The sequence below is a fragment of the Sparus aurata genome, chromosome 10, assembly GCF_900880675.1.
Source record: "Sparus aurata chromosome 10, fSpaAur1.1, whole genome shotgun sequence".
In the NCBI taxonomy this organism is placed as follows: domain Eukaryota; kingdom Metazoa; phylum Chordata; class Actinopteri; order Spariformes; family Sparidae; genus Sparus; species Sparus aurata.
This window is the reverse complement of record NC_044196.1, coordinates 15,426,921-15,448,823: the sequence shown is the minus strand read 5'-3', so window position 1 is coordinate 15,448,823 and position 21,903 is coordinate 15,426,921. Positions and strand designations below refer to the sequence as shown.

The window sequence follows — 21,903 nt, the reverse complement described above, 5'->3', positions numbered from 1 at the left end:
ACAGCTAGAAACAACCATGATTGTGTTTGCCGTTCAACCAAGCCAACAGTTAGAGCCTCGACTTTGACGAAATGGATTTCTTGGGTTGTATACGGACATGTTTGATCGATGCGAGAGAGTTCATCAACAAGGACAAGTTTGAGGCAAAGTCACATGAGAAATCGTTTGTAAGACGGTTTCACAGTTTGGGTCGTTCCCTGCCTTTTGCCTCAAGTGTCCCTGGCATCAAGAGAAGGGGGGGTTAAAACTCAAACCAGAGGTTGATGAATAAGCGATCAATTTTCCTGACTCTGTCATTGACAGCCTGACGGGTGGAAGGTAATTTGATGATAACGCACAATTAAAAAAAAAAAAAAATGAGATGATAAACTATGTTGTCATGATTTGAACGCTACAGGCGATTTGATAAATGGAGCCATTTGTTATTCATTTAACCGATGGGCCACTTATCATTCATCACATCAGAAGCATCATTCATCACATCGATAATTGCGGTCCGTGTTCCCACACAGAGCTTCAGAAAGTGCAGAAAGTTGCAGGTTTGTCGTGAATCTAAAAGTCCCAAATATGGACAAATTAAACTCCCCTCACAGCCAATCTGACTCCGACACTGCAGGATCTCGGCTAATTGTCACTGAAGGTGGGGAAAGAAGTCAGGCAAAAAGTCTCTAAAGAAGCATAAGGTGCCATCGAGCCCGGCGGGGTTCATGGAAAAACTGGGCAGAGAGACAAATCCAGCTGGGTTCTCTGAGTCGCTTTCGGCAATTCGAGGAGAAGGGAGGAGATCACTCCCTCTCCAGAGGACGGACTGTGGACTGGAGGTCACAGGGATGGAGGGCAGGATTTTTGTGTGATACGCAAAATCCATCCCCGTCCTCCCCGAAGGGTGTGTGTGGATTACAAGGAGCGACGGGTTTCATCCTTTTAACGTGGAGGCCTTCACCTTCAGAAAGAAGTGCACATTCACTTTTAGGGTCCACCATTTGATCCGTGTTTGGCGAAAGAGAAGAAGGAGGTCGCTCCTTTGGAAATCATGATGGTGGAGAACTGATATAGATTCTCTCCAGATGAGGCTGCATGTAATCTGATGAACTGCCCACAGTGATGTTACTCAATGGCAAAGTTGCATTGTGGGTGATGTCTAATAAAAGACACAATCACCCTAAAAATAACATTTTAGTTGGAGGTTTTAGTTTTCACTCACCCCATGAGCAACTTACGAACAAGAACATTTCACATTCACCATTTTGGTGCAAGAGTGAGTGATTAAAGGCTAACTCTGCCCAATTTTCAAACATTAAAGCGTGCGGGGTCAATGTAGTTTAAAGCCTCGTGGGGTTCCTGAGGAGAGAAGGTGCACTGAGGGTGACGTAGGTGCCAGGTTTGGAAATACACTCAAGTAGTTCTTCTTCCTCTTTAAAACCTGGTGCCTACATTACCCACAATGCAACGTTCACCACATTCATCCGTCTGTAAAATGCTTTCTGGAGGGGCAAGAATTTGCAGTAAATTGTCCTTTTTTAGGAATATACAGCGACAGAAATGACAGGAAATTGTGGAAAACGACGGTGAACGAGTCACCGAGTCAGGATCCGTGCTTGGTGTGGGAGATTTGCATGCAACAACAACAGAGCTTATGGAAATCAGTGTGTGTGTGTGTGTGTGAGCTGTTTGGGTGTGTCACACTGAGAGTGGGAGGGGCCACGTCAAAGTTTCAGGAAGAGAGCGCCGCACCTGGCCGCCGGCCTGTGGCTCAAAGCAAAGTGCATGAAGAAGAAGAAGGAGCAGCAGCTGATCGGCTCCACGTCAGAGGAAACAAACATGCAGAGTGAGTCCTCCTTTATCTTTTCTGTGTTTTATTGCCCACTTCTACCATTTTGTCTCCTAAAGGCCTCTGTTGGGTACAGTTCTTGTTGAGATTTAGTTCTGTGAGTTCAGTCGGAAGAACAACAAACAGTGTGACGTAAGCTTAAGTCTCTTACTTACAGTGGAGGGTGTGTGTTTGTTTGTCTGGGATAAAAATGACCAAAATCTTGTATTTTTGAATGAACTTTCCTCGTTATTTTGGCTGATGTAACGCCCTAAAGTGATACAACACTTGCTTAACCTGTTTAAAATAATAATAAAAAACAGGGATTTAAAGAAAGACAGAATAATAAAACCAGTAACCCTCATTAACAATCGCACATTCAATTCCCCCAAAAAACACATTTAACATGTAAACACACTGATTCTGTGACACGTAGCTCACGGCGGGGGCCCTATCAGCGGCAGCTCTTGGAGAGCTTTGTTTTCTTTTAAACCTGACGCAGGTGCCGTCAGGTGGAAGGTCCAGAGTTTCTGCATTCCTCAGATAGTTACTCACCCCCTCGGACGAACACGGCGACGCTCTTTAACACACTTCCTGCTCTTGTGCAAAGAAAGGTGTTGTGTTCTCTGATACTACATATCAAACACTGCTGGGGAATTTTGGGAAGGAAAAGGTTGTTTTCTGGTCTTGCGCCTCCCGCTTGTCGCAAGACCAATATCTCCCAATACCTTTTCCCAATCTCTCCTATCGCATGACTGTTATTGATGTTGATCGATCGCTTCTGAGTTTTTTCAGGGGGTAGTCTTTGGAGAAAGTTCGGAGATGTGAGGGTGCTCTAACGAAATCCAAGAGGGGGGCTTTCACAGCATGGGGGCGCCAAGTTGGGTGACTGACCCCATGCCCAACATCCAACGTATCCAACATTTGTTTCAGTTTCGCTGCAATTCCTTTTTGACCTATATTCAGCTGGATACAGTATAGGACAAGGTACTTCATGTCAAAACTGATGAACCGTATTGTTTTCTGTAAAACACACCCAACACACAAGAGGAGAGTGTGTCCCAACTTTTGGGATACTGTGGTTGCGATACTAAACATCCTACAGTAAATACTTTGTCTCGAGATACACCTCCTCAGACTATTTGTAACATCGAGTCCCGATTTCACCTCTTTCTCATCGAACACAATGGTTTTTCTTCACACCAGGACTGATTTCAAAATGCTTGGGCTATATATCGTTAGCATTTTATGTAGGATGAGTAACCGGGTAGTTTGGAGCGGCGCCACGTCGCTGTTCGCCTCCATCCAACACCCAACACCCAACAAGGCGTTTTTGTGTCAAATATCATCTCATGTCTTTTGCTTGCAGTTAACTGCTAAACTGCTGTCCTGGAGGCAGTTTCACACTTCACTTCCTGTGACATGTGATCTTAGTTACTCATACGGAACATAAAGGTGTCAAAGGCCCTCTTGGTGCAGCAGCGAGAGATGCCGAGGGCCAAACATCCAGAAAGACTTGACATCCACACATGTGGAATACAGACAGTCACATTTGTGTGAAAATATACATTTCTTATGTGGAAATCAATTTAAAATGAATATCATCAGTTGTGAAAATGTTCAGGTCAGTTATTAAATCTTTTGTTTTTCATGTTAAAACTTAACACCACAATTTTACAGTTGTCTTCCGTACATTGAAATTCTAGTCATGCATCACACATTATTCTCTTTTCCAGTCCCATTTAAAAGATGTGAGAAAATGTTAATTTGTGAATTCTCATCTAATTTTGTGTGCTGTGTTTTTGTTTTCACGTGTGGAAATTTTAATCCACATGGGTGGAAAAAAGCCAATAACATATCACATGTGAAAAAAAAAAAGTTAATTGCGAAAATTACCAGCTCATGTGACGTTATTTTCTTCACACGTGTTAAACATCCTGTTTGTTTGTGAAAATAGCTAATTGCAAGTGAAAATGTGGAATTCATATGTTAAAAAAAGACCATTTCACATGATTTAAAGTGCAATGTTTTGTTTCCGCATGTAGACTTTTTAAATCCACTTGTGAGAAAAAGCATATAACATATGAACTTATGTTAAAATCTTTATTTGTAAGTGGAAAATGCCAATTACAAGTAAACATTTTGAATGAACATGTGACATTATATTTGTTTTGTTTTCATTAACATGTTAGTTTACAGTGAAAATAGACAACCACCGATCAAAATATACAATTCATTTGTGAAAATGTGTCGCGCAAATTTCAAATGTGACATATTTGTAACATGGAAATGGGAGAAAATGCTAAATTCACATGTGATATTCCAAATGCTCTCATGTGCCATATTTTGCTTCTAACATATGTGACTCATATGTGTCACTTGGAATTTACATTCCTTCACTTCACATTTGTAGAAAAGCTAATCGCATGTCACAATGTGGAATTAACTTGCTATAAAAAGGATCAAATGTTCATATATACATGATTGTATGTGCTGTGTTTTGTTTCTATATGTTGAAATGTATATTCACATGGGAGAAAAGCCAATTAAATGTATTCTTTCAATATCACATTAAAAATGTTAGTTTAGATCTGAAATTAACAATCATGTGAGAAAATATTCAAAATGGGAAAAAATAAATATTGAATTTGTGATTCTTTTTTTTCATGTGTTGCCAAACTGCCTGTGCATCTAATCTCTATCATGTCTCTCCTCCCTCGTTCCTCCAGACATTAGCTCCCCGGGAGGCCGGGTCCTCTCTGAGGAGCAGTTCACCTGCTCCATCTGTCTGGAGGTGTTCGTGGAGCCCGTCTCCACGCCATGCGGACACAGCTTCTGCAAGGCCTGCCTGCAGGGCTACTGGAACCACAGCAAGAAGTTCGTCTGCCCCATGTGCAAGAAGACCTACTCCAAAAAGCCAGAGATGAGCGTCAACAGGGTCCTGGCTGAGATCTCCACCCAGTTCCAGGGGCTGGTGATGTCCGGAGGAGCTGGGGGAGGTGGGGCCTTGTCACGGGGATCCACGCTGAACCTGAGCTCGGACACGGGCCAGGGGAGCTCCACAGGGCAGGACACCGGGGAGTTCGCCCGGCCCGGGGATGTTCCCTGCGACGCCTGCATCGGGAGGAAGTTAAAGGCGCTCAAGTCCTGTGTGAACTGCCCCGGGTCATTCTGCGAGACACACCTCAGACACCATAAAAAGGTCAGTTTTTCTTCTTTCTTTATGATTATTGCATGGTAATAAAAATGTTTCCTTTCTCCTTAGCGAGATTACCCGCCGTCACGTGGTTTGTTTCTCCTGCATTCGTCCCATTCAAACCCACGGCTGTCCTCCTCCCTGCAGGTGAAGTCTCTGATATCTCATCGTCTGATTGAACCCACCTTCAACCTGGAGGACAAGATCTGTAAGAAGCACGAGCGTCTTCTGGAGGTCTACTGCCGCACGGACCACACCTGCATCTGCACGGCTTGCGCCGAGGTCGCACACAAGTCCCACGACATCGTCTCCACCGACCACGAGTGGAAGAAGAAGACGGTGAGCTGCGGCCATTGTTTGTTGAATAATGTTTGAAGGCTAACGGCAGTGATTGATCCGTATATTTTGATTGGATTTCGATTGTTGAAGGACTTCCACTTGATTCTCATGGTGTGTCTATATTTATTTCTGTGAGCCACAACCCTGATTTTCTTCTCACAGAGCAATTTGAGCAAGAAGAGGTCCGAGCTCAAACATTTGATCAAGGAGAGGGCCAAGAAACTGGATGAGATCAAGCAATCCATCAAGGTCATCAAGGTGAGTCGGCTGGAGTGTAAAAGAAGAAGACTTGTTGGGAAGCGAGCGAGTCAGAACCCTGAATGTGTGTCCAGGAAACACAGCTGACGAAACACAACATGTCTGAAAGATTCAGTTTCAACTTCCGTCTCAAGAAACAGCTAGTTTACTTTACTAATGTGGTGAATTGAGGGTTAAATCCAACCACACAGTTTGCGATTGTTGGAACAGTGGAAAGACGATTTAGTTTTTCTGTCAAGTTGGAAGGAAGTGTGTCCTCTGACGGTGAAATGAGTTTGGTGAGCGGCTGTTTCGGTTTGAACAACAGGTACCTCAGTCTTTAACATAATTGTCTAACTCTGTAGGGATCAGTTCCAACAATGTTGTCTGACACTTAGAATAACAAATCCGAGAGCGTCACTGGCAAAAACAAGCGCACGACGTACAGTTACCTGGTTTACCTCACAGCCTGTTTCACAACTCGTGGCTGCAGCACTCGATCAAAAGCGAGGCTTTAAAAATGTTGAGGGAACAAACCTCGTGAGCATCTTAGCAGCTGTCAAAGAGTGAACATGAACCATTCTTATTTCATTGGACATCATTTTGGTTATTTTGCTTTAGCTGAACACATCGGTCTTATAGATCAAATCCGTATTTGTCATGTAGTGGATTTTTAAAGCAGCGTGTCATGTGTTTTATTGTCCATCCGTCTGTATTGTGTTTATCCCATTGTGTGCTGCATGTTAAATATTTGTCCAGTCTTCTCTGATGTGCCGAAGCTTAAAAAACGTTATTTGCGCACTGATCCTGGCGAGCACAAAAGAGCCCTGCGACGTGACACACAGCTGTTAATGGGATAATATTTCACTTACAGAGTCACTTTTATTTTATTTTATCTCATTTCCCGCGTCTCTATTTAGCCAGGAAGGTCCCAGAGATGCAAGAAACAAACGAAAATCTGACGAAAATATTATCAGCAACCGTAAAGATGATGGATTTCTGAAAGTCTGGAGGGACGCTGACCCATATTTCAAAGTAAAACGACAATATATTTGAGAAAACGTAGCATTCGGTTAGCCGACAGCTTACGTTAGCTTCCAAGCTAACATTTGTGTCAGCTACATAATACAATAGCAAAGATACGGACAAGATACATTCTTAAATATCAACGCTTTCAACGCAGCAAGGGAAACTGCAACATTAGCTCGGAAGTGGTTGAACGCTAACGTTAGGCGAACGTGCTACCAAATATATTGTTTTACTTTGAAATATGGCCCGACGTCCCTCCAGATGTACACTATCCATCATCTTTTCAGTTGATGAGCATCTTGTTAAGTGGTAAATTGCTTACAGTTCCTCAGATTCTCTACATTTAGACGACGCGAACACGGCAGCATGACATAATCCTCGCGTTTGAGCTTCCCACCGCCAGTGTTAGGTCAAAGGAGAATGGATGCCGTGTGAACACGGTGCATTTACATTTCCCTTGAACTTAAACCTGCAACGTGTTTGCTTGCCGACATCTCTGTCATGCCCCTCATACTCTGCGGTTTTGAAGAGCGCCGGCAGGTTATTCAGTTTGTTTACTCTAGAGGACTCAGATCCACGTCAGTGGCCGTCCAACCGGTGAGACCGGCGTAAAAACCTCCCGTCTCCCTCACCCTGTTCTCACTTGCTTCCTCATTACACTACCCGCCTTTGTTCATTTCAATTAAAGGATTGTAATTGGAGTCGTGAAACAAAAATGTTGGTGCGGTTTTGAATGGTTTTCTCATGACTGTCCGATGAGTCCCATGTGTTTGTCAAACACTTGAAATGAAACACAACTACGCTAAAGTAAAGTCTCATTTGAAAACGTTCCAGGTTCAGAGCAGCTCCCGTGATTTCCTGCTTTGTGACATTTTTATCTACGTCTTTAAGTACAACAGGGATTCAGTTACTAGATTGTTTGTTTGTGTTTTGTACACACACACACACGCACACGACTGCACATGTGCATGTTGCTGTGTCCGCAGGTTCAACTGATGGACTTGGAGATAAAGGCGACGACGCATCACTTGATCCTTTTGAATTTACTTAGAGAAACGCTTTTCAATACACTTCAGTTTCACTTGTATGCTGTAAAATAACAACAACTGGTGTCTGGTAACCCATGCCGGGTAAGTCTGAGATAAAAAAAAGCTTTGGTGGTTTCTTTCACCTGGCTGCAGACCGACGCGACTGGTTAGTCCAGTTGTTCAAGCAGCAGTCAGACACTCAGGGAAACCCACAATCATCTGTAGCATTTCACAGGCTAATTTGGTTGGACTCGAGGCAAGTTTATTTATATATCACACCCGAAACAACAAGGAAACTAAAGTTAATGTCTTTTGTTCAGAAGGCAAAAAAGCATTTAGAGGAGATATAAAACAAACATGAGTTAACATAAAATGGTAGTGCAGCTGGTAGAAATATGTTGTTGAAGTTTCTTGAGCTTGTCCCACATTTAAAAGATGTTTATGTATTTCACCCATCTCCTCTCATTTTAAATAAAGGAAAGCAACAAATAGAGACATTAAATATGATGAAATGGAAGCCAGTTTGATTAAAAAGATAATGCTCATTTTGCTTCAAACAGGTTTAAAATACTTGATTCTGAAGTCTGGATATAGATTTAATGGGTAACTACAGAAATATGTTGGTACACTTCCATGAAGTTTAAAATTTCAAAAGCGAAAAAGCTAGTCGAAGCAGTAGAGGCCAAACCATCTTGGATTACGCTTTGAAATTTGAATTTCCCACAATGCACCTGAAAGGCCAGATCACTAACACTAGTGACCAGAAACAAACACAGATGTCTGCCTTCCTTTCTTCCCCGGCTTCCTTATAGCTTCTCGTAAGTGTTCTGGCTGCTAGCGGTAGCCATGCTGCTAATGTTAGTGTTAGCAGCATGGCTTCTGTTAGCAGTCGGTTACTGTAGGCCTAAAAATCCCAGTTTTACAGGTTTTGTTACTTACTGATCTAGTAGAAAAAATTCAAACTAGATGTCAGCTTTAAACCCTCTCAAGTCCTTGACGAAGGGGAAACACAAGCTTTTTCCACTGAGTGAATGCCGTTTGGTCACTCTCATTTTCCCTTGGTTTCTGTCTCTCTTCCTCTTTGTCTTCTTTGCTTCCTTCATTCATATTTTTCTGTTGCACCAACTCTGGCTGTTCAACAATTGCTACCAAGGACAAAAAAAGGTTATCTTCCTCTTCTGGTTGTGCGATAATTTATCGGGGAAACATCCAGCCTGTTGGCAGAAATCATGGTGAAAAACATAAATAAAGTAACAACACAGATTTGCTCTTAATCTCCTCTCTGTCTGGACTCTCTCCTCTTGCAGGCGAGCGCTCAGAAGGAGTTGGAGGAGAGCTGGCAGGTGTACGCCGAGCTGCAGCGCATGGTGGAGCAGAGTCAGGCGGAGCTGGTGGAGGTGATCGCCACGAGGCAGCGCGACGCCGAGCGCCACGCGCAGGAGCTGGCCCGAGGCCTGGAGAACGAGCTCAGCCAGCTGAGGAGGAGGAGCAACGAGCTGGAGGCCTACGCCCAGACGCAGGACAAGGTGGTCTTCCTGCAGGTAGGACGGGATCCTGAGCGACGTGAACCCAATATCAAATGTTTTTTTCATGTTCAGATGGTATATTTTGCTGCAATATGTAAGAATTGGTCGCCTGTTGATTTCAATTACGGGGCATAACATCATCAGTAACTGCTAACGGCTGCTAACTGTCGCTGGCGTTAGCTTGTTAGCTCAGTTAGCCACGCAGCTAGCTGTTTATAAGCTGACTCAGCTCAGACTGGGGGAGCATAGGTGTTGTTTCAAACTGGCGAAGGGGCTAACTGGGTAGCATGCTAACTTCAATAGATATGTGACATTTTCAACGTTATATTAAAACTTTTATATCTTCACATTTTGTTGACAAGTGTTTCAAACTAAAAGTCTTAAGTATTGCACCTTTTAAAGAACATTTCAACGTTTCAAATGAAAATTGGGTTGTCATTTTTCAGTAATGATTGTTGTTTACCCTGAGCTTTTGTTTCTTAACCACAGGAAATGATGCAAGATGCTTTTTTTTTTATTTTAAAACAACACAATGGGCTGTGTGCTCTCCTTCACAGCGCCCCACTTCTCTCCAGCCCCTCTTGACGCCGCTCCTTCCCGATTCTTCCATTCCGATTAATCATCAATATTTCACGCGGGAACCACATTCCAGCTGTAATTTTAAAAATGCATGCTGGCATTTCAAGGGTGACTTCATTAGTTTCCCGGCGCGTTAGCCTACATACACAAACCACACTTAATATGCATTTAGGACACAGTGAGGGAGCTAATTAGTTAAAATGCTACGGCCTTGAGACACAGAAGTGTTTCTTACACACAGTGATGAAAATCTGAAGGATATCCATATTAATAGAATCATTTCAACGGCCAGGCTGGAACAATATATACTTTTAAAAAATCTCCTTCTTCAATCATCATTAATTATCTGAATAACGTAACACCCAATTATCTCCACGGTTGCAGCAGCTGTAGTTGTTCAGAGATTTGTGACGCGACATCAAACGCCTGTAAGAAGAAGAGAGCCAGCTGTTATGTGCATTCATCCTGGACTGTTTACAGATAAAATGTTGATTTGTTTTTTTTTTCTCTCTCTCTCTCTCTCTCTCTCTCTCATGAAAGACATCTTTGAAGCTTTTGATTTTTTTTTTTCTGGATAGCGTGAGGCGAGGCAAAGGCGCACAGTCACAAAAAAAAAAAACCCTCCAAAAAAACAGGGCAGAAGTTGAGAGTATGCAGACGGACGCGTTCACAGTTCTGTATCTGTCAGTCCTCTGATAAGAATTCACTGATCTGGACAAAGTCCCGCATGAGTGCTCTTTGATTTTTCTGTCAAAGAGATAATGTGCAAAGTGTTCTGTGATGGTCAGAGACAAATCTGCACTTCGTCAAGATTGTTTTTCCCCCCCTGGAGCTGTTAAATTCGATGCTGAATGTACGATTGTTTCTGACTCGTCTGCAGCGACCCATCGGTGTCACATTCAATGAGGCCCATTCACGCCGAACACTGTGTCCCCCCCCCACCCCCCCGGAGGCATCATTATATTTTAATTCCATCTCAACCTTGCATAACCTTGCTCTTCCATTTTCCATCTGCAGAACCTGACGACGCTGACGCCCCCGCCCGAGCCCACCGATTGGTCGGCGGTGAGCATCAACACCGACCTCTACCTGGGAACCATCCGCTCCTCCGTCAGTAGCCTCACCGACAAGTTCCAGGAGGAGCTCAGACGGCTGTACGGGAAAGGTAGTCGATTCTTCTCTCTGTAACCCAATTGAATAAGTACATGAACAAGAATGTATCACATGTTAATATTATGACATTATGGGTGGTATACAGGGCTGGGCAAAATAAAAGGAACACCTCAACAATACCACAAGACTTTGGCAGCAACCATTTGAATAAAACATTTTATCATGTTAAAGCAACAATTACCAAATCTCATAAGATTTGTATAGGGAGTATTAAAGAAAACGCATATATTGACATATAAAAGAAAAATATATTTTAATATATGGTAGGGGTCCACATTTCTTTGACAACACATGCCAGTAAATTGTCATTTAGCTTCAAGAATATATATAAAATAGTTGTTTTACAATTATAAAAATGGTAATATTTACTGGTATGTATCTAAAAATGTATTCCTTAACATGTTTTTGCTTTCATTTTTTAAATATATATTACTATATATTATCTTAGATGTTAAGCACAGTATGTTAAATACATAAAAAATATATGAAATATAATATATTCAATCTACATACCTAAAAAAATATACATTTCCTTTGCTATTGTAGTGAATTGTTAGGTGTTAGGTGTCACACTGTAAATACTTGAGAACACATCATAAATAGTCTTCTTTGAAACGAGATACACCAACGTGTTCTGTATCCTTTCAAAATAAAAGTAAAGCAGCCTAAGCTATACCCCAACAAGTTTCAGTGCTTCCTGCCGTCCCTGTCAGGAGTAAATCAGTAACATTTAAGCGGCTCCGTCTCGTATTCAATACCATCTGTACTTCCTGTTCAAAATCCTAATCGGTGATATGTAGGTCACCGGGCGAGAGCTTTGAAATAGAAAAGTGACTCATCATTGCACCAACCACAAACCAGCACCACCACGCTCACACGTTCACACACACAAGATGGTGGGACAGATGGAGATGGTGTTGATGGCACAGTTCATCCACTCTGAGAGGCAGCAGCAGCAGAGAGAGAGCGAGCTGACTGACAGCAGCACATGTCTGCAGCATTTACAGCTCTGGATTAGATCGACATGTTTACCACCCACACGTGCCATCTGCTTTGACTTTGACTCTGTAGCTGAATGATTTGCTCACTTGGTCTCTCTCTCTCTCTCTCTTTCTCTCTTTCTGTCGGCGTCTTACTCTCTCTCTCGTTCCCTCAGAGCTCCGGAAGGTGCAGAACTACTCAAGTGAGTAAGACTTTTTGAAATGTCTGCTTGATGATCAGCAGGAGTCGTGACTTTCTCGCACTGGAGTTTGTTTTTTGACAATCTCAAGCAGCCGAACGGCGCTTTGATATGATGTTCTGTTCCAGAAATGGGCCACGAGATGGCGCCACATCCTCAGAACACAGGCAGGCTCAGTTTGAGGGCTTGTGGCCAACTGAAGAGTGTCAAATTACCAAAGTTTATTCACTGAAGTCGATTAAAGAAACATTGATCTCGAGCTCAATTCTGCGGCCAATTTCTGATCAACGCGTCTCACTTTCAGGCTTTTAAATGAACAAATTCTGCTTAGTTTTAAAAGACCGTCCACCTCCATTTAATTCATTTGCTGAACAGACGCAGGTGAAGCTCTCCTCCCGGCATCTCATTCCGCTCTGCTCTCTCTCCAGGTGAGGTGATACTGGATCCCGCAACGGCCCAGAGGAACCTGGTCGTGTCCGAAGACGGTCGCCAGGTGAGGTACGAAGAGCGCAAGACCTCCCACTCGGAGGGTCCCAAGCGCTTCAGCCCGGCCCTCTTCGTCCTGGGCCGAGAGGGTCTGAGCTCGGGGCGCCACTACTGGGAGGTGGACACAGGCCGCAAGATGGCCTGGACACTCGGCGTGGCAAGCAGCTCGGCCCGCCGCAAGGGTGAGATCAAGCTGAGCCCCGAGGGGGGATACTGGTGCCTGTGGCTGAAGAGCGGGGAGGTGAAGGCCTTGACGTCGACTCGCCTGCCTCTCATGCTGCAGTCGCAACCCACCAAAGTGGGAGTCTTCCTGGATTACGAAGGAGGCCAGGTCTCTTTCTACGACGTGAAGGCCCGTCTGCACCTCTACACCTTCACCCATTCGTTCAACGAGAGCCTCTACCCGATCTTCAGCCCCTGTCTCATCAAGGACGGGAATAACGCCGCTCCTCTCGTTATAACCCCGGTCAAACACGCCTGAGAGCGACGGCCGGTCGGACAAGAAGAAAGAGATTAAGAACGGGGTCACTTTGTCCTTTACTTGGTCTGAAAACATCACAGTTTCTTCTCAGTGAGCCGACTTCACGACGGTTCTTACTTGATTGCACTTTACCTCAAACAACTTCGGACAGATTAAAGTCAAAATAAACCCGCCGCAACACTTTGTCATCACATGGACGTGTTGTTGCATTCACTCAAGTGAAATCAGGATCCACACAGGTCCAGTGAAGGCCGCTGACCCACAGAGGGACTGTTTGGAAGTAGTAAAATGAAAGCAAGCATTGTGTTTCCAGTGTGTTTGGGTCAATGTGTAGGATTGACTTGACACATATTACAGAGAAATGTATCTACGGAAGTTATTTTTATACTGTATATTCTTATCTCAAATATACAGAAGAGGATTGGGGAAGTTGACTCCTATGGACATTTTTTGAACGCTGGAAACATCACAAACTTGTACGGAATTGTGACTTTAAACTCATTCTAACACTGGCTCTAATCCTCTTCTGTACAAATTGTATATAAAGAAAACGAGACAGATCATTTTGCTGTACTACACGTTGACTCGTGGTTCTTACGTTTCGTAGCCCCGGTTCAGTCGGACGTGTTCAGGAAAGTAGTTGCTTTTAAACAATTCTTCACTTCCGGCACTTTGCTTCTTGCTAAGTCTTTGTTGAACTGTTTCTATGAGGCTTGAGATTAAAGTAACAAAGTTAAATAGATGTACATTGTGCTGTGTTTGGGCTGCAGGGGGAGGCAATGAGAGATGTTTGCACATACTGTCAGAATAACGCTGTTTGCAAGTTTAATTTCCGGTTTAATATGGACGTAGAATTCATGCTCTGTATTTTTTTATCAAACATTTGCTTTTGTAACTTTTTTCTTTCTGAACTTGTTTAATAAAGATCCACTGCCACATACGTTCTGTTCAGCTGGTGAGTGAAGGATTTGTCTTCGAGCTTGTTCGAAAAGGGTTTAGCTCCTGAACGCAGGGCCGGATTAAACGGATGGACGACACCTGGGCAGCATGTACTTTCTTGGGCCCCCAGCACCAACCTATTCTGGTTGAATCATTGTTAAACAAAGGGGGCCGCTAGGGGGAACTGGATTAATTAACTTAATAGAATTGTGATATACCCTCCCTATTCGACCCCAGCTGGACTTGCCCCCCCCCGTAACGCTGTTCCTCCTGAGGCGCTGAGGGCCTAGAAGTATAAATTTGTATCTGGGGTAAAAAGAGATGGGGGGAGGGAGGGGGTATATTTTGGGTCTGAGGTGTGTGTGTGTGTGTGTGTTGGTCGGAGGTGGCAGTGCTCACAGCCTGTCTCATGTGTCAGTGTACAGAGGAGCCTCGAGGCAGCTGCTCTCTGGTGAGTGCCCCCATATCTCTGCTCTTTTCTTCCTATCCCTCCTCGTCCTCTCCTGCATTTTCATTTCTATACCTGTCACATCTGCTTCTCTGTGCACCAGCAGGTCTCTTAGGGGAGCGTTGTTAGTACTTTTTTTCTATTACCATTTGGCTGTGACCTCAGATAGGGACTTCTTTTTCTGGCGCAGTCTGTTCAGTACAGATTCAAAATAAACTCAAGACAAGACTTCAATCATAGCTGCAAGTTTCTCATTTAGCTTTTTGGTGTATCTGTGTCAAAATAACTCAGTTTGGAGAGGGGGCAGGCACTGCAAGACAGATCCCAGGTCTGACCAATGTTTTTGGAAAGACGTTGATCTGCTCTGCCATGAATACCTCGGCCTCGAGCAGAGAGCCGCCGGTGGTAAAAGTGAAACGGCTTTACAGGCGCTCAGTCAGTGTTCAAGCCAATTAAAAGAAGCGTGTTATAAGGGAAAGATCTTAATGTCATTTTTGGGAAATCTGAGAAAATTCGAGGCCTGAATCAACAGGAATTAAGTTGTAGTAATGAATATCAGCTTGTCATTCATAATCTTGGGTCAGCTCATATGAATGAAGAATTTGCAGTTGAGGTAACTTTGAAACAAATTCGTCATGAAGCAAGGAAAGATGGTTTATACAGCGTCATTCAGACACAAGGCAGTATAAATGTTTCATATCGGATGTATCTTTTGTTTTTAATTCTCAAATATCGATAATCTAAAATTTGGTCTTGCTCAGGCTCAAGAAACCTAAAAAAAGAGTCAAATAAACACAAAATATAAGCTCACAGTCTGACAACACTCCCCCTAAAGACTCCCAGGGGCTCATTTATTAAATATAAAAAGAGAAAAAGACTGAATGTTATGGCATAAACCTTCTCTTGAATTTAATAAATGAGCCTATTCATGCTTTGCTCAGTAGATCTGCATGAACATGACCCCATTTAAAGTCACGCCATCTAACCCCCTCGCAACCCCAATATCACAGCAGGTCTGATGCCCCGTTCAGAGGCTGGTTTCTTGCGCTGAAAATGACCCTGCCTCTCCGCCGTGCAGGAATGGCCACCACTGGGAACCTTTCTGAAGAGCAGGTGCACTGCTCCATCTGTCTCGACGTCTTCACCAACCCCGTGTCCATCCCCTGCGGACACAACTTCTGCCAGGGCTGCATCCTGGGATACTGGAAGACCAGCCCCTTGTACCAGTGTCCCATGTGTAAGAAGTCTTTCCACAAGAGGCCTGACATCAGCATCAACACCGTCCTGAGGGAGATCGCGGAGCAGTTCAAGGAGATCAGGGTTCGGAGCGTCGAAGGGGACGCGAGCGAGGAGGAGAAAGGCGGGGCTGAGAAGAAGTGGACGATGGAGAGGAGGAAGAAGGAGGATGAGGAGCGGCTTCTGGAGGCTGAGCAGAGGCAGCAGCTTGTGGAGGAGCTGAGGCAGAAACAAGAGGAGGACAGGAGAAAGAAAGAGAAACAAGAGGAGTTACCACCGCTGATCCCGCATGTGTCCTCACCCAAGACCTCTAATCCGCCGTCACCCGAGGCTTCTGCTCAGGCGCCGCCTCCACTGCCTCAAACATCCCCACCGCCCTCACCGCAAATCCCTCCATCTCCAGCTCCTCAACCCTCACCCTCACCCCTCTCCTTTTCGCTCCCACCTCTGACCTGGGAGGAGGTGCTCTGCGATGTCTGCCTGGGGGACGGCAGGCCCAAAGCGCTCAAATCCTGCCTCGTGTGTCTGACCTCCTACTGCGAGGAGCACCTCAAGTCTCACTCGGCCAGGTTCACCAAGCACAAGCTGATCGAGCCCGTCGCCAACATGGCGGACAGGATGTGCCCGAAGCACGAGAGGCTCCTGGAGCTGTTCTGCAAGAAGGATCAGACGTGCGTGTGCGTGCTCTGCACCGAGACGGATCACAGGGCGCACTACACCGTCCCCGTGGAGAGGGAGTGGATGGAGAAAAAGGTGAGACAGACACAAATCGAAATAGAGGGTTAGGGTTAGGGTTAGATCGAATATCTGATTTCTTTAAGACTCTGGAACTCAGACCTCACACGTGTCCTCAACAACTCTGTAAGGACACTCCCACACTATGTAAGGACACTCCCACACTCTGTAAGGACACTCCCACACATAGTTTAAAAGCCTGCGACTCCCCTCCAGTTAGTTAGAACTTGAAGAAGCCTCTTGGATGAGAGGCGAAACATCTTCAAAAAACTGAAACAAGTCCAGTTGCCTACGATACAGCACCTAGATTTATCTAATTTTATCTCTTCGTCAGAGGTGGAGCAGCTCTCACACAGTCAAAGAACCCTTCAATGGTGATTTATAGCTTCTATATACAGTGCTTCTTCTCAGTCTCAACCCAACTGCCAGAGGAAATGCTTATGATCTGATTAGGTTTAGGCCCAGAAACCACTTGCAGAAACATAATGTTTTAACATAAAAAATGTGGCTCTGTCACCAAGAACACAGCTGGAAATTGCCCTGATTTCAAAAATATATGTTTTGTCGCCGCAAACATGTCTTGAGTGTGTCCCGACATCCAGTGGTGCACAATTGTTGGCCCCCTCATCGCTAATGCGCCCTTCCCCTAATGAGTTGCATATGCATTATATGCTTCTATTTTCTGTTTGTAAAGTAAATCAATAATGACGATGAGATGAAAATAAAAAAAATGCATAGCCAGACAGACACTTTTGACTTTTTGCCAATAACCGACTATTCTAAGAGTCTATGGTATAAATAATAATAACCTTGTTTATTAAAGTCACACTGTCCGCACTAAAATCTCTACATTTTGAGATTTTCTTTTCTTATTTGCCTTTCACTCACAGAAATGATCCCTTTGAAACTGGAATCTTACATTTTGGCTCTGACAGCAAAAAATCTTTCTTTAATTTTCCTTCCCAGACACTGTTCCCTGCTGTGTGATCTTTTGATAAATGACGTTATTCTTGAGTTATACAACGCTGTTGGCCTTGTTGTCAAAGAAAGCAGACTACTGACTTTGCAAGACTGAACCATTCAATTGATATGCACCCTGCCAACCTTTAGTTCAGGGGCCATACACAAACATGTCTTAAGTTTTAATCAAAGCAAAATAATATGCTTCATCTGTCATCATGAAAGTCATTTCCTATGGGACACACATATGTGTATTCATATCAACAACTTTTCTCAGCAATGGCAAATGTTTCTGTCTCTCCAACTAGGGAAAGTAAAAGTAAAGCTCAAGTCATCATGTTTATGTCATCAGCCTTGTTTGTGTCAAATCGTGTTGTGCAGGCGCAGCTGAAGAGGACAGAAATAGACGTCCAGCAGATGATCCAGGACAGAGTGAAAAAGGTGGAGGAGATCAAACAGTGTGTGGAGCTAAACAAAGTGAGTCCTCCCGTGAGATTAAATATAAATAGTGAAAACTGTATGATACACAAAAATGATCATGCATCACATATTTGTGCGTTTTGTCTGATGTTGTTTGCAGGCCAGCGCTCAGAGAGAGGTGGAGGAAAGCGTGCGGGTCTTCTCGGAGCTGGTGCGCTCCATCCAGAGGACTCAGGCCGAGCTGGTTCTGTCCATCGAGGAGAAGCAGAGGCAGACGGAGAGGTGGGCCGACGGCTTCGTCGCCGAGCTGGAGCAGGAGATCACCGAGCTGAAGAGGAGGAACGCGGACTTGGAGTACGTGGCTCGGACCGACCACATTCACTTCTTAAAGGTCAGAGAGAACATTTTGATTTACAGGTGGTAAATCATAAAACCAACTCAGCCACCTCTACAAGTGGTTCTCTAATTAAAGGTGCAACCTCTGGTCAAATTCATACTCAAAAACAAAAAGAGGGGAAGCACATGACCAGAGTAACCTCCTCTCAGTTAGCTGTGCAGTTAGCAGTTTAGAGTGGGAACCTGGGGACTAGAGAGTGTTGGTGTTTACACCAGTAGCAGAGGAGTGTTGGACCGTGATGGGCTGGGGCTAGCTGATTAGCATGCTAACTTCGGTAGATATCTCAGCAGCACAATGCAAAGACGTCATAATCTCAAAACTGCTTTTTTCTCCACATTTTCTTGGTGATTTTAGTTAATTTTAGATTGTTTTGAACTACAGTTCTTACATATTGCCTCCTTCAGACCACGATTTTCATATTTTTTTCTCCACTGTCTTACCAAAAGAGTATGATCATGGCGAAAGTAACTAGTCCTTTGGCTTTTCCTCCACCACTGTCTGCTTTGGCAGGAACTTCACAGGCCTTATACATTTTTTGTGCTGCAGCCACAGTGCCCTCTTCCTGTTCTGAAGTGTAATGCAAGCCACAAGCACAATTAAACACACCATCCTACAATCTGTGTTGTATTCAAAATCAACAAATAAATCATTTGTGATGTTATAATCAGAAATAATTTCAAGGGGACTCAAAAGAAGAAGAGCTTCCTGAAAACGATTACCTAAAGATTTTTAAACAAAAATGATTACAGCCTTGCTAAATGTAAGTTGTGTAACTTGTTTCTGAGTAATTTCTTGTGCTCCGTCTCTTTGAAGAACTTCCCCGCCCTGAGCACTCCTCCGACTGTCAAAGACTGGTCTGAGACCAGCGTTCCCACTGACACCTGTGTCGGCATGATCAGGAGATCCGTGTCCAAACTGGAGGCAACGTTAAATGAAATGATAGACAAACTTGCTGAAAGTGGTAGGATTTCCTCAAACCTTCCCGAATCTTTTATGTTTCTGATCATTTCAAATTGACCACCATAACCTGGACACAGTATCTTACCAGTGTTCTGTCTTTTGTTTTTCACAGAGATCCAAAAGATTGTGAAATACGCAGGTAAGCTTTCCCTTTTGTTGCATTTGGTTTGACTTCACAATCTCAAAACTCTCCAACAGAATGAATCCTTCACTTGTTCATTCATGCTTCACTGTGTTTCTGCAGTGGACGTCACCCTGGACCCTGACTCAGCCAACCCTTGGTTGCAGCTTTCCCAGGACAGACGTCAGGTGAGACACCTGGGTGCATGGCAGGACCTCCCAGACAACGCAGCCCGCTTTGACACAGTGGTCATCGTCCTGGGCCGCGAAGGCTTCACCTCAGGGAGACATTACTGGGAGGTCCAGGTCGGGGACAAGGACGACTGGTACCTGGGGGTGGCAAGGTCTTCTGTCAACAGGAAAGGCAGGATCGCTGTCAGCATGACCCAAGGCTACTGGGCCCTGGCCATGAAGAAAGGCCAGGGGTACCGGGCGTCGACATCACCGCCAATACTGCTCCCCCTCGACCCAAAGCCCAAGCGAGTGGGTGTGTACGTGGACTTCGAGGAAGGGCAAGTGTCCTTTTACGACGTGAAGGCTCGGACCCATATTTACACGTTCAAAGACACGTTCAGGGAGAAGATCTTGCCCTTTTTCTACCTGTACTGCTGCGACAAAGCCTCTGACACCATTGTGATTTGTCCAGTGAATGAGAAAAGCCTGATCAAGCAAAGCTAATAAAATGTGAACACACAGCACTGAAAGTCTCTATGAAAGTGAAAAACGACTGTATTTTGTTGTAGCCATACCTGTTGGGATGAAATCTTGAATTTTATTTGTTATGTATCGTTATGACATGTATAGTGTAGCTCAACAAATGTATAATTATTGTACTGTACACCTAATGTATTCATATCAGCTCATGAAAGTTCCAGACTTGAATGTACTGTAGGGTTGGGTACCGTTCACGTTTCAACGTTCACGAATATGTTGATGCCTCACTTGAGTTTCGTCAGCCATGGAGGGATCAACTTTTAGTCAGGTATGGAAATTAGGCAACAATTGACTTATTGTGAATTGATACTTGGTTGTACTAACGAGATTTGGTTGATGCCCTTAAAAAGTTCTGAGTTTGGTACCCAACCCTACTTGAATGGATAGTTATGCTTATTCGATTTATGGTTAAGGGTCGGTTTGGAGGACGTACCTCTTATGTTTCTTCGCTAAATATAAAGCTAAAGCTAGCAAGCTGTTTGCTTAGCTCATCATGACAATTCAGAGCAAGAAGAGCCAAGCTAAGAATCTGTTAGGATGTCTAAAACATAAATCTAACAGCACCTCTAAATCTCAGTAATTAAAGGCGTAGTTTGACATTTGGAAAATCAGCTTTTGTTCACTGTTTTACAGAAAGTTACACTTATTCAGTTTTTTGCTAAGGGTTAGATAGCAAATTGATGCCACTCTTATGTCTGCACAGTGATATAGAGCTGATTAGCTTAGCTTTGCTTAGCATAGCATAAAGACTTGAAAACAAGGGGAACAAAGCCCTCAGGAAGTGTGCAAGCCTTTGACATCAACTTTCATTCTGGCCAAACCTCATAATTATAGTATCACGTGTAAATTGCATTAACTTTTAATCCATTCAAGTTAGCACAGTGCTGAAACAAAAGTAAGCATCTGGTCATTTTAGAACCGGCAAGTCGAGCAAGTTTTGCTTCATGTGCCAGTGAGCAGCTTTCATAGGAATAAATGCCTCCAACACTGCATCCAGATTTTATGTAACGTCCTTTAATTTGACAGGCTCGCTGCTACCCAGTTTTTAGTCCTTATGTAAAGCCGCGCTAAATTAAGCTAAGCTAGCCTGCTGCTGCCTGTAGATTCATATTTACCTTACAGACATGAGTCTCCCTGTAAACCCTCATCAAGAACACAAAACAAGGGTGTTTCTAAAAAAAACAAGAACTCCCCTAAATGCATGACATTCTTAGTCTTTAGATCTGTTTTCATGATTGCATGTTGATTTTCAATTAGGAGTGATTGATGCTTCAGAAGGTTCTCTGTTGAATCGATATGTGTGTTCATAATTTGTAACAATAAATGTTCTCTCAACTGCTGTCATTATTTCTGGCTTCATGGGCTTCTTGAGGAAGTGCTCTTAAGTTTCATTTCAGCTGAATGGTGTCACGAGGCCGCACCCACCACAGTGAGAGGAGCTGCCTCAGCCTCTCAGGGCTCTCTTGTCTCGAGATGATGAGTGTTCAGTTGTTTGTTGTGCCACAGTAACTGCTTCGGTCCAGCATGCGAGAGACAGTTTAGGACTGAGGAAAATTTACAGGTGAGTCAATGTTCAGCAAATGTGTGAGGTTATTCTCGGTAGGTTGCTTGTTTTTTTGTTTGTTGTTGGTTTTTTTTTGGTTTTTTTAAATATAGAACTTAAAAAAGATGTGATGCAGAATTAAGAAGTGCAAGCTGATTCATGTGGTTATGACTCATCGGGCGGGTCAGGTTTGCATTGTCAACAGCCTAAAAATAGACTAGATTTCAAAGTCTTACATAACTTTTAGGATTCTAGTCGTCTTGTTGGGTCTTCTTGTGTCTGGTTTTGTCTGATGCTTTGATTTCCATGCCCTCTTGTGTCCAAAAGCAACCAGGGCTTTATTTGCGATTGAATATGAGTCAAACCT

General features: G+C 43.8%; 1 protein-coding gene across 1 annotated transcript; it reads left to right on the top strand.

The window, feature by feature from the left end:
• Positions 1-1,706: 1,706 nt before the first annotated feature.
• LOC115589382 (uncharacterized) lies at positions 1,707-21,333 on the top strand. The gene is made up of 15 exons (XM_030430225.1): positions 1,707-1,828; positions 4,540-5,012; positions 5,154-5,345; positions 5,508-5,603; positions 8,947-9,180; positions 10,762-10,909; positions 12,074-12,100; positions 12,526-13,058; positions 14,294-14,454; positions 15,462-16,440; positions 17,764-17,859; positions 17,963-18,193; positions 19,013-19,160; positions 19,272-19,298; positions 19,404-21,333. The coding sequence occupies exons 1-15, from the start codon at positions 1,768-1,770 to the stop codon at positions 19,955-19,957; spliced, it is 3,960 nt and encodes a 1,319-aa protein (XP_030286085.1). The 5' UTR covers positions 1,707-1,767; the 3' UTR covers positions 19,958-21,333.
• Positions 21,334-21,903: the final 570 nt, after the last annotated feature.